The sequence below is a fragment of the Aulonocara stuartgranti genome, assembly GCF_965226115.1.
Source record: "Aulonocara stuartgranti genome assembly, chromosome: 12".
In the NCBI taxonomy this organism is placed as follows: domain Eukaryota; kingdom Metazoa; phylum Chordata; class Actinopteri; order Cichliformes; family Cichlidae; genus Aulonocara; species Aulonocara stuartgranti.
The window spans coordinates 20,615,913-20,628,029 of NC_138948.1; the positions used below are offsets into that span (position 1 = coordinate 20,615,913).

Sequence of the window (12,117 nt, forward strand, 5' to 3'; positions counted from 1 at the left end):
GTTCATGTTGGATGGCTGGGGCCTTTCTGTGTGGAGCTTGCATGTTTTCCCTGTGCCTGCATGGTACTCCTGAGGGTCCGAATAACATTCGTCAAACTTAAGTAACGATTCTAAATTGGTCATACCCGTGAATGTCTTTCTATGCTGTCCACTCTTGCCTCTGTACGCAACCACAGAAGATTTCAGATCAAACAGAACTCGAACAGTGTGACTGAAGTGCAAATTTTTAGCTTTAACTCAAAGCATTTTACAAAAGTATTGCATTAACTTTTAAGAAATTACAGCCATTTATAGTCTCCCATTTTCCAATACTTAAAAATTATCGTCTGACACGCAGTTTCATGGCCAGGTGAGATCTGTTCCTTTGTTATTTAATGATAAATGGTGCAGATAGAAGATATGGAGTTGGAATGGACTCCAAGTGATGAACTTGCTTGAGGTACCACAGGAGACAAATATGGTGCTCAAAGACAGAATTGTGTGCATGGTTAAGAGAAACAACATCTAACAAAGTCAAGAACACTCTCTGGTAGGCCTATTCTTCAAACGTCTACAATTGATTATGAAAATAAATACAGAAGGTCTACAACACAGTGAAAACTACTCGTATTTGGTTTTTCAGTCTTATGGCATCCTCCTTCATTTCCATCAATATATCCTTGGATCTCATATTACGGTTTATCCTGGAATAATGAGAAAACAGGCCTCAGTTGGACATGAAACTGGTTGTCAGCCAATGGTCATAATTGTTAAGCAGTGAATGGAGGTGTTTTGTAAAACCCCTTTAATGAAATCAGAGAATCTGCACTTCAAACATCTTTATGCCTGGTTTAAACTCCACTGTGGTGGTGTAAAAGAGGCAAAATTAACAGGTTAAGGTATGTTTGTTGTTGCTGTTGTGCGCTGAGAAAGGTTTTAATCTTATATAATGTTGCATGTTGGTCTTTTCTCCTCCCCCCTCCTTGAGGTTTTCTTCTTTCCCACTGTTGCCAAGTGCTTGCTCATAGGAGTTCTGAGATTATCAGTTTTTCTTAGACTGTAAAGCACTTTGAGGTGAATGTTATTAGGAACTGGTACTTGTTCTCAAGCAGCAATAAATGAAAATGAAGCAAACTTCACACATTTGGTTTATTTGTTTTCATTTTGAAAAATTCATAGATATTGGCATATGCACAATAAGCAGTGTAAGTGAGTCTTTGATTAGCAGCAGCAGCACTTGTTAAGCCTGGTTGTTGCCACAGGACCATCACACAAGTCATTCAAGTCTCTCCCCAAAGAGAAAAAACAACAACATATCTTATAGTTTTGTCTTTCACAATATAAAAGAGAATTTATCAAACACGAAGCATTCAAATATTTTCCTGTACACCTCATTTATTCGACCTACTAGGACTGTCAGCATAACCCACACATATTCTCACCACTGCTGCAAATTACAGCGAGGAAGAGCTCAAGGGCGTCCCCTGCAGCTGAGACAGAGAACAGTTTTTCTATTTGCACTACGTACAGTTTGTAACGTTTGATGTACAGCTGTTAGGGAACAGAGGCATTTATCACATCGGAAACTGAGGACTCCATGTAACCAAAAAAGTAGACAACAATGCGGTCTACTTTTTGGCATTGCTCACAGTAGCACCGAGACATGGCCTTCAAATGCCACAAGAGAAAGCAGAATATCCCACAACAAAGCTGGCTTTCCCACAGGAATCGGTCTAACGTCACGCTTGCATTCCTCTGGGAAATCCAGCAATTACTTGTATGGCACTTTACAAAGACGAATTGGCAAAAATCATCAGTCTTGTATCAAATCACTTCCTATAAATGATCCTTCTTACATACAGTACAGTAAGGTGAATTACTTTACATAGCTTGCTTACCGTTTTTTTAAAATTACCAGGTCCTGGTGGTAACGCCTAACACAGCATAGGGCATCATGTGTTGTGTTCATGGCTATTTGTCTTTATTATAGTGTGACCTGTATGTGTGTTCACATATGTGGTGTGACACCGGGCTAAGGCACCTAAATGTCCCTCAGATATTGAGCCAGGCTATTCAGTTCACAGCTCAGAAGGGAAAGCACCGATATTATGTGCAGATATCTAAACTTACACTGCTGTTACAGTTACGTGATTGTCATTCCCAGATTCTTCCATTGCAGCTAAACTATGCTAATATTATTGGAGTAATGCAAGAATTTTTAGAGCTCTGTGGCACTGCACGTCTAGGGATATTTTAGGGGAGACAGATCATACTAATGGCCTACAGATTTTCAAGCATAATTCTTTATTAGATTGAAAGCATGGGGGAGAAAAAAGAAGAAAAACTCTGGCATGTGCCAAAGGAAAGGCTATGCTAAAAACCACTGAAGCTGCTGGTACACTTAATGTAAACATTAAGCAATCCTTTTTTGACATGTTTGGAAAACAAAATCCTGTTCTTGTTATAAAATATTTCACGCTTTATCCTATCACAAAAAGACGAGGATCAGAGTCGGACGGCATATAAAACCACTGATAAATCCGTATAAAACAGTTAAGAAAAGAGGTTCCCTTAAAAACCAGAATCGTGCTGAGCCCATCCTCAGCACCGCTCTGCTGCTCAGGGTGCTTGTGTGTGTGTGTATTTGTGGGTCTGTGTGTGTCTGTGTGCGCGCGCGTTTGGGCTGAAAGACAAAATAAATATGAGTACTTTACATCCTGATACTGCCATTCTTCCTTTTGTGAAGTCCCTAAATTATCACAGCACATGTTCAAAGCTGTATTCATTCACAGGGACATGAGGGTAACTACAAACAAAGAAGGAGTAGATGAAGGAGTGTAGTTTTTTTCCTCAGGTTTAGTCTGGAGTTTGTGGTGGAGGAGTTAGAGATGTGTCTTTCTAGGACTGGGGGAGGTGTTGTCTGATAATTTCTCTGGACTGAGGGGGGATCCTGTCGGGAAAACGGACCGAAAACTCCACGATGAGGTCACCACGCTGTGAAGGGTTCTTTGGAAAAGGCAGGCCTTCGCCTCTGAGTCGTTTCACCGTCCCTGGCTTGATGATGTCGTGACAAGGGAGGGAGATAACGCGGTTTTCCAGCGTGGGAATGCTAACTGTGCAGCCACACAACGCCTGGAGAAGAGAGGAGATTGAAAGGGTTAATATCATTAATAGGAATAAAATGCCAAATCCATGAATATCTCGGTGATGTAATGTTTCGTTAAAGTCTGCAGTGTTCATATCTTCCCCCAGTACGCTATCGGGAGGCAGTATTTGCTGTGCTTTCGGTGTGGTGTGTGTAAAAGTATGTGAAGAAAAGAAATTGTACTGACAGCACTGCGGGGGTCGAAAGAGCAGTATTTGGAACAGGAACATTTAGGAAAACATGACTTGGCAGTGGGAAAGTTTTCTAGTCTTTGTTTGCAAGTGTGTGTGTGTGTGTGTGTGTGTGTGTGTGTGTGCGCATGTGTGTTAGGGAGTGTGTGTAAGTGTGTCAGCATTGCAGGGCCCCACATTGCACAGGGGACTAATTTTAGCAACGGTCTCATAGCTGGGACTAATGAAGTGAGGCAGGAATCGGCTGAGCTCGTAAATAGTTGGAGGGCCTGTCAGATCCCCACATGCACACAAACACGCACAGACGCACACTCACTCACATGCCTCACCTCCTTATCACAGTGCCTGATGCATTCAGTCCGTGTAGAGAGCGCTAAACTAAACACAGAGACTTTCCGGTTATCACGACTTCACAGGCTTTCCAGTGAGCATCATTCACCAGATTTGCACTTAATGGAAAGAACTATTTAAATCCACAACAGTGTGAATGGACTTCCCTTTTCTTTTTTCTTTAAATAGAACACTTGAAAAATACATCACTACAAATAAAACAGTAAATAAATACTATAAAAAGGTGTGGAAAAGAGAGAGAAAACCAGTGAGAATGACCAGCAGTAGAATTCACTGTGAGCTAAAGGGTTAGGTTAAATAATGAAGACGGGGAGACAGAAGCTTAATTTGGAGATTCCTCAAACTACTCTAAGACAAAGAAAGATATAGAAATTAAAATTAAACATTTTAAAGTTGTTAAAGGGTCGGCTCTCTTATGCCATTTGTTACTGGCTCCATTAACCTTTAGCCGAGGAGATAAAAAAATGTTACTGTTCATCAGGTATAGACCAATTTTAACAGCATGTTGCTATTGTTACTGTGCTACTTTTAAATGCATTTACAGCTAAGGCTGATGAAATACACTCACCAGCCACTTTATTAGATATGGCAGCAACTCAATGCATTTGCAGTTCAAACAGAGCATCAGAATGAGGAAGAAATGTGATTTAAATGACTCTGAACGTGACACGTGGTTGTTGCTGTCAGACAGGCTGGTCTGAATATTTCAGAAACTGCTGATCTACTGGGATTTTCCAACACAACCATCCCTAGTGTTTACAGGCCGTGTTCCAAAAAAGAGAAAATATCCAGTGAGTGTCAGTTTTCTGAGTGAAAATGTCTTGTCGAAGCCAGAGATCAGCAGAGAAGTGCTTTGATCTAATAAGAAGGAAAAAACAACTCAAATAACCACGCATTACAAATAAGGTATGCAAGAGAGCATCTCTGAATGCACAACGCGTTGTACCTTGAAGCAGATGGGCTACAGCAGCAGGAACACCACACTCATGTCAGCTAAGAACAAAAAACTAAAGCTACAATTTACAAGGGCTCACCAAAATTGAACAATAGAAGAATGGAAAAACATTCAGTCTGATAAATCTCTATTTATGGCACGATATTCACATGGTAGGGTCCAAATTTGGCATGAACAACATGAAAGCATGGATTCATCCTTCCTTTTATTAACCGTTCACGCTGCTGGTGTGGGAGATATTTTCCTGGCACACTTTGGGCTTGTACCCACTGAGCATCACTTAAACCACAGCCATCCCTTTATGACCACAGTATGCCCGTCTTCTGATGGCTGCTTCCAGCAGGATAACACACCATGTCACAAAGCTCAAATAATCTAATACAGGATTCTTAAACACTGTACTCAAATGGCTTTCTCAATCCAACATAGTGGCTCTGGGATGTTGTGGAACTGGATTTCATATCATGGATGTGCAGCTGACAAATCTGCAGTATCTGTCTGATGCGGTCATGTCAATATGGACTAAAATCTCCAGCACCTCTGTTTCCAGCAGACTTATAGCAAACCAAAAGCGTGTCCAATCCAGTACTACATACCTACCTAATAAAGCAGTGAGTGTGCATCTAGTACAGGTAACTATAGTGGTGCTAGATATAAAAAGGGAGATCACTTATATCACCTGGGTATCATAAAAGATCAAATCCCTGAAGGATTAAGATACTCAATAGCTAGAGATGTATAAATTCTATCCCCTTCTGGTGTAATTGTGATTTTTGCCCAGAATAATAGCTCCAAGATCCAATCCATGCGCTTAGACACTATTGTACTAATTGGAAGATTTTCAGGCTGTGCCTGTTTCTTTGAAAAGAAACTGGGGTGTAAATGTGGCCTGGAGAGCAGCTGCTTCACAGGACCAAGTTTTCCAGCCATGACATCATCATCATCCTTTAACCCATCACATACATTAGAGGGTGATTTCTTTGACTGCAGTGGAGAGCAGTGGCTCATCCTTCAGTTATGGACAGCTCCATTGACTAACACACGTCTCGCACACAGACAGGTTGCCATGACGCTCAACACACATTGCCAGCTGATCCGAGGGCCCACTGATTGCGTAAGCCTCAGCACAGACAAGGCTTTAGAAACTGACACAGACACACAGTCACTTTTTGCTATATTTGAAAGAACATTTTCTAGACTTGTATTACTGAGGGCCATATGCTAATGTTAACTTTCACTGTTAAAACCCAACAGTTTTGTTACATTTAGCTGTCAGAGCCAGCTTAAGGCGTGCTCATAGTCCGAAGTGTCCTTACAAGTGTGGGCCGCCTGTCACAGAGCCTGTCCTGAAATACTGGTTGCTAATGCTACACACAACAGATGCTGCAAAATGCAAATGCTGTCTTACTCCCATAGATTCAGCAGTTATTTGCCAGAGAGCTGCAAAAAAGCTGTCCACGCTGCCTTCAGAGCCCAGCAGCTACAGTTGTCCTGGATGTGGATTTTACAGCAATGACAGGAGCTAGACAACTCAGAGGCTTCATTATTGCCATAGAGCCTACCTACAGATCCCAATATAGACTGGTTTCAGGGAAGCCAGTGTGTCATATTTGAGGTAAACTCTCAAATTGCTTCTGACTGTAACTGTGAAAAGACAGCGGGGCTGAATGTTACCTCTGCTAATGTCTCCCAGGAGTTTATAGCATAGCCAAACAAACTTGGAGACACTAAACTGAGCCGCTGATCAGGGCATGCTTCAGGCAGAAAGCAAAACTGAACAGCCAAATATCTGGAGACTCATACAGCAGCCAAAAATATGACTAAATAGAGATACCTGCTTCAGAAAGGCGATTGCAAATATCAGCATGCCTCAGTCTCACCCCTTTTGGTTTTTACTTTGTAATGAGCACTTGCAGAGATTTTTGCTAATATAATCAATCATCTGATTCGTGAAGCTATATTCTCTACTGAAGAACTGGATAACATTTGCCACATTATGCGTGGTAGGTTTTCTAGCATGCGGCATGCATCTGGTGCTGTGATTTTACTGCAGTATTTAGCATCACATCTTCAAGAGAGCAGTGGAATATGAGCTCTTATTTGCTTTGGATACTGAATCATCTGACCCACTTCCCTAATATTCCCTAGATACCCCCCCCGACACACACATCCCAGCCACAGTTCCCCTTCGCTTCCTCATCTCAACTTTAGCTGCGTCAGAAATTAAGTCTCTTATCTGGCTGCTGTGGGAGCAGAGGGTTTTAGCTGTGGGAGTTCTGCAGTGCAAACCTAATCACTGTGCTGGTTTGATCAAGTACCATCCCCTGCTTAATGTGACTCAACAAACTCTAATGTGCTCTCGTCAACTTAGGCTTCATTGTCTTTCCGTGTGCAGACGCACTTATTTTCCAGCGCATTAACTGCACGGTGCGAGAGTCAGTGCTGCTTTTAGAGGAAACCTGCTAAAAAAACAAAACAAAAAAAAAAACAAAAAACACAGGCCCGAGTTGAGTAAAAACAACATCTCCCCTGACATCTCCAGCTATTTGAGAACACCTGCCATTAAGCAGATCACGTCGAGAGCAGGCCAGTGAGTGGCAACGCTATTAGAAACATTAAAGTTTGTCTAATATAGAGCCAGAGCAGAGCTGGTGCTGGACTCTCTGCCCTCTAATTAAATGTCCTGCCAGTCACAGTAATAACAGCCTGGATCATCACCAATGTCACACTGCAATCCGTCTTTAACGGAGTGTGTTGGCAAATACGCTTGAAGATGGAGAGTGTGTGCACACACACTTGCTTGTGTGCAGCTTTGTGCTTGTGTGTCTATTTATGTATTGATGCATATGTTTTCATACAGTGTGCAGAACAAGTGAGGATAATGGCTTTGTGCCAGTCGCACAAATACACCACATTCTGGCTTCCTCTATCACATTGCAGTGGCAGAGACTCTGATGCACACACTCTCCCACCTTGGTATGTTTGATATGACCACCCACCCAGCACTGTTAAATTACAGACACACCTCTCTGGGCTGAATGACATGAATAATTTGTATTTTTAGTTCAAACGTTGCACATCTTCATTAAAAATTAACCTGGGACTGCTCCACTGGGAATCAACATCAGAAGCTTGGCAGCATTATCTACAACTACATGTAGAACAGCAACAAAGAGAGTTCAACTGGTGACAGAGGGAAAATCAGAAGACAAGACAGATGAGAGAGGGAGGTTAAATCGAAGGAGACAGGCGCACCTCTTTTAGGCTGATCTTGCAGTTATAGATTATGTTGGAACCGTCTCTTTTGAAGTGGGCGTGCCCTTTGTCTTTAAGCACAAACGCTATGTCGGCGGGAATGTTCTCAGGGGTCTCGTCCCCTTCCTTTGGGAAAGTAATCTTGGTCCCCTCCTTCCAGCCTTTCTTGATGACAATGTTGAGGATCTTGTCCTCCGTCCTCATGCTCCGTCCGTCTGGGTTCAACCTGCGGCGCGTGATCTTCATGCGCTTGGTGCAGCCGTGGAAGATCTCTTCCAGCGAGACCTTCAGCTCGTGGACGACCGGAGGATCCTGCTGCTTTCGGTTGGTCCCGAGGCGCTCTGATGGTACGCCTCTCCTCCTGCGGCCTTCCCCTGGGAAGCCATTGTTCATCCCCCCCGGAAAGCCAAACTGCCTCCCAAAATGGGTAAAGGGATCATCCTCGTCCATTTCCGCGTCCTGCTCCGTGTCATTGCTGTGGTCGTTGTGGAAGGAAAAGCCATTGGAGCGACTGTGACTGCGGTTGGAGCCGAAAAACATATCAAAGGGGTTGGAGCCACCGAAGAAGGAGGCAAAGGTGGCATGGGGATCTCCATGAAAAGTGTAGTGGTACGATGAACTTCCGGGAGGACCCGAAGAGCTGCTGCCTCCTGTTTTTAAGCCTGAGAGATTAAAAAAAAAAAGAGAGTGAGAGAAAGAGAACAAGAACGTGAGACCTCACATGCACACACTCAAACACCCACCAGCCAAAATACACACAATAATATGAATTCAGATACCAGACGTAGGACCTAAACACAAAGTGTGGGTAACAGTAGAGAGAAGAGTGGTGCCCGCGTAGGTGGGAAAAATCCCACAGCATCACCGGTCTTCCAAAAGCACTGCTGTTGGAGAAACTCAGGTCACTCCATCCAACACACTCGCACAGAAACACACACTTACACGCACACGTTTTCAGCAGAGACACATGCACAGAACACCCACAAATGCAAACTACAGCAGTCGCTGCTATTCATATCTGAACCACGTAATAGTCTTATGCCATCTGTCTGTCATCTAGCACACCACACAGACACGCACACAGAGTTACATACACACTCTACGGGCAGCTGAGGTAGACTATAAGGTATTAGAGCTGGTAAGTGTTGTTGACACCGAAGACAACAACAGAAAATTAAACATGTGCCAGCACATAAACATGAAAACATGGAAGAGACGGCATTATTACTTCAGTGACTGAAACCCACCAAGCTGCGATATGAGATGGTTCCTGAGCTATTTCAATAACAACTTAATCCATCATAACCCCGGCTTAATAAGGCTTCACTAACAAAGCCTGCACTCTCTGACCCCTTGCACTCAAATGACCCAGAACACCCTCTCCTTACCTTCCTCTCCCAGCTGATCATAGACCACCCTCTTCTTGGGGTCACTCAGCACCTCATAGGCTTCTGCGATCTCCTTGAACTTCTCCTCTGCGCTAGGATCCTTGTTCTTGTCTGGGTGAAAGCGGAGCGCCATGCGCCGGTAGGCCTTCTTGATTTCCTCCTCGTTGGAGCCCTTGGGGATGCCCAAGGTCTTGTAGTAGTCCTTCCCCATGTTGGCACTCTCAGGAATGGGACCCCCTCTTCAGCTCAGGCTGTTGTCAGTCACTGGTGAGATACAAGACTACTTTAGAGTCTTAAGATGGATACTACGCTGAAGGAGAGGTTATATTTGAGTTGGCAAAGGTGCAGAGTGGACTGCATCCATTAGGGTTTTACTGTGAACACTATTTAATGATGCTGTAGCTGGAAATAGAAGGTGCTGCTTTCACTGCTGAAAAATCAAGAGTGCCGAGGAATCCCCCTTCATCTAATTCATCACAGGGCTTCTGGCGACCAGCTCAGCCTGTTAGGCAGGGTATAGATAATACTTTAATAATAATGGTGATGATTATCTGCCTCCATCCCAGTTTTGTTTAACCATCCGGGCATAAAAACCCAAATGGACAGGCAGAAGCGCTTCGCCGAAGCACTGCGGTGGACACAGCGGGAGCGCACACGGCAGGGGAAAGCCTGGTTTCATCTGTAACACTAAAACACCCTGACTATCTGCTGCTACAGAAACCGTTCGCTATTACAGTAAAGCCCACTCCCACGGGAAAAAAAACCCTTTAGCGTGACAATTTCAGCTTTAATTGTGCCACTGTAAAAACCAACAGCGGGTTTAATCTGATTCACATTCCGACAGAAAGGAAAAGCCTAAAAAATAAAAAACGAATAAATGGACAGTGAGAAGAAATACAAGCAAAATCCTACCAGGAAGCTTTGCAATTAATGAAGAATCAGAACAGCATGGCCCGGCTTCTCCCTGTCTCTCTGTCTTTCTTCCCTTCAGCCCCTGCTGTCTGCCTGCCTGCTGCTCTGATGCTGCTGGGTCCTTATAAATTGACGTCAGGACGCCGGGAGGATCACTGGCTCTGAAATAACCGGTGACCAAACACCGAGATCCCCCTGACGTTTCTCTGAAAAATCTCGGACAAATGTCCGTGAACCTTCGAGTCCACATCCACCATGGGTAATAATAATAATACTAATATATATTTTTTAAAAGCAGGGTACCGTTCTCTAAAAAATGGATTAAAGCATGGGTGCGCAAGGAATCTATGAAAAAGTTACTAAGTGATTGTAACTTCTTTGATACGGGGCTGTGTTCGGTTTTTAATAACTCCTTTCACTCTGGTGATGGTTGATAAACCTAACCCCGCTTCTCGTCCGCAGTCGTGTTCTTTTCTGGTCCACCCGACTTTGAAATTTGCGCAAATATAGAAAGCTTTTCCTTAAAAAGCGTCAAAACATTTCCTTACCGAGCCTGCTCCTCCTGCTGCTGCTGCCTTGTTTCCGATTCTGGTCCTGTGTCTGAAAATTGCAGCCGGGAGAGCAGACCCAACCCTCTGTCAGCCAGCAGCGCTCTTTGTTCAGGGTCTGCTCACATACACACAAACAGCACAGGCTGATTTCTATTTAGGATTAAGTTAAATTAGTGGCATTGGTTTAACTTTTTGATTTATGGGCAGTCGAAGCTGGCAGGTCTGGGGCTTGGGTGGACATATTTGGACAGGCGTCGTCCTGATACCTTTCTTTAATTTTTTTTCTTTTTAAAGGAAAAAGAAAGCGGTGTGTGTTAATGCGTGTGATCCTGCAGTCGTGCCTGGATTTAATCGGTATAAACACTGACTGCTGAGTCATGTGATGACTCCCCTCTTCCCCACACACGCATTTTCATCTTCTATCTTTGTGAAAAGTTAACATCTATTCACAGTCACATCCTACTTTCTCAACACCAAACCTCAACTTTCACGCTTTCCCATCCCTCAAAAACCCATTACATCCTCAACCCAAATCTTATTTTTAATATTTTCACTTTTACACTTAACCTCACCCCCAACACAGATTACCTTTTCCCTCCCAACCTTTAAGCCTTTCACCTATTATTATAAATCCAAGTTTAGCCATTTCCAAAATAATCCATCTGACCCCAAACCTTGACCCAGAGCTGCTTGGAGATTGTTGGAGAGTGAAAATGGCTCCATCAAGGTTGATGTTTGGTAGAGATTCAACACATACACAGCTTCTAAATAATGTCTTATTAGAATAAGTATATAAGTATATATAATAAGTATAATAAGTCTTAATTTGAACAAATCAGTAAGCAATAAGCATCCACATTTAGGCCTTCATCAGGTTACGTGCTTTACTAGTGAGGATTCCCAAACAAATAGTTAAACTTACCCAAACCTGTTGACAAATGGTCTTAAAGCTCAGAGTGACCCCTAGACTGTCCTTGTGTACAAGTGAACCTGATATTACAAGATTTCACATCTTGTAATATGTGAAATCTATTAATCTTCACATTAATATGAACTCAGATACCAGATGTAGGACCTAAAGACAAAGTGTGGGTAACAGTAGAGAAGAGTGGTGGCCACGTGCTTAAAATCCCCAGAGATACATTAAATAGATCTTGTTCAATAAAATTTACCTTATTTGGAGTTTGTTTTCCGTCTTTCACTGCAGGGAGATTTCATTCCACACATCACATCTCAAAGGAGAAATATTCCTTTGTGCAGATCAGATCAAGGAGCAGCCTACCTAGCTTTAAAAAAAAAAAAAGTAGAAGAAAATTGCATGTAATGTGGAGGTCTGAGTCATTATTGATGACTTTTAGCATTAAGTGCACAGGAAAGTACACCCAGCAGG

General features: G+C 43.0%; 1 protein-coding gene across 2 annotated transcripts; it reads right to left on the reverse strand.

Moving 5' to 3' along the window:
• Window positions 1–1,114: 1,114 nt before the first annotated feature.
• On the reverse strand, window positions 1,115–12,076 carry dnajb5 (DnaJ heat shock protein family (Hsp40) member B5). 2 transcript variants are annotated; one of them, XM_082554622.1, is made up of 5 exons: window positions 11,900–12,076; window positions 10,725–10,842; window positions 9,265–9,528; window positions 7,877–8,538; window positions 1,115–3,111 (listed from the first exon to the last, which is right to left on the reverse strand). In XM_082554622.1, the coding sequence occupies exons 3-5, from the start codon at window positions 9,473–9,475 to the stop codon at window positions 2,878–2,880; spliced, it is 1,107 nt and encodes a 368-aa protein (XP_082410748.1). In that variant the 5' UTR covers window positions 9,476–9,528; window positions 10,725–10,842; window positions 11,900–12,076; the 3' UTR covers window positions 1,115–2,877. The 2 variants fall into 2 exon arrangements, with proteins under 2 accessions (XP_082410748.1, XP_082410747.1); XM_082554621.1 differs by lacking the exons at window positions 10,725–10,842; window positions 11,900–12,076 and adding an exon at window positions 10,177–10,511.
• Between the last annotated feature and the right edge of the window lie 41 nt (window positions 12,077–12,117).

What these genes read in the sequence shown, in the direction of transcription:
- dnajb5 (XM_082554622.1), bottom strand. Translation starts at nt 9,475, where the DNA reads ATGGGGAAGGACTACTACAAGACCTTGGGCATCCCCAAGGGCTCCAAC. An exon ending in TGATCAGCTGGGAGAGGAAG is followed by an intron (nt 8,539 to 9,264) that starts GTAAGGAGAGGG and finishes TTAATCTCTCAG; the next exon opens with GCTTAAAAACAGGAGGCAGC. An exon ending in GCAAGATCAGCCTAAAAGAG is followed by an intron (nt 3,112 to 7,876) that starts GTGCGCCTGTCT and finishes TCTCTTCTCCAG; the next exon opens with GCGTTGTGTGGCTGCACAGT.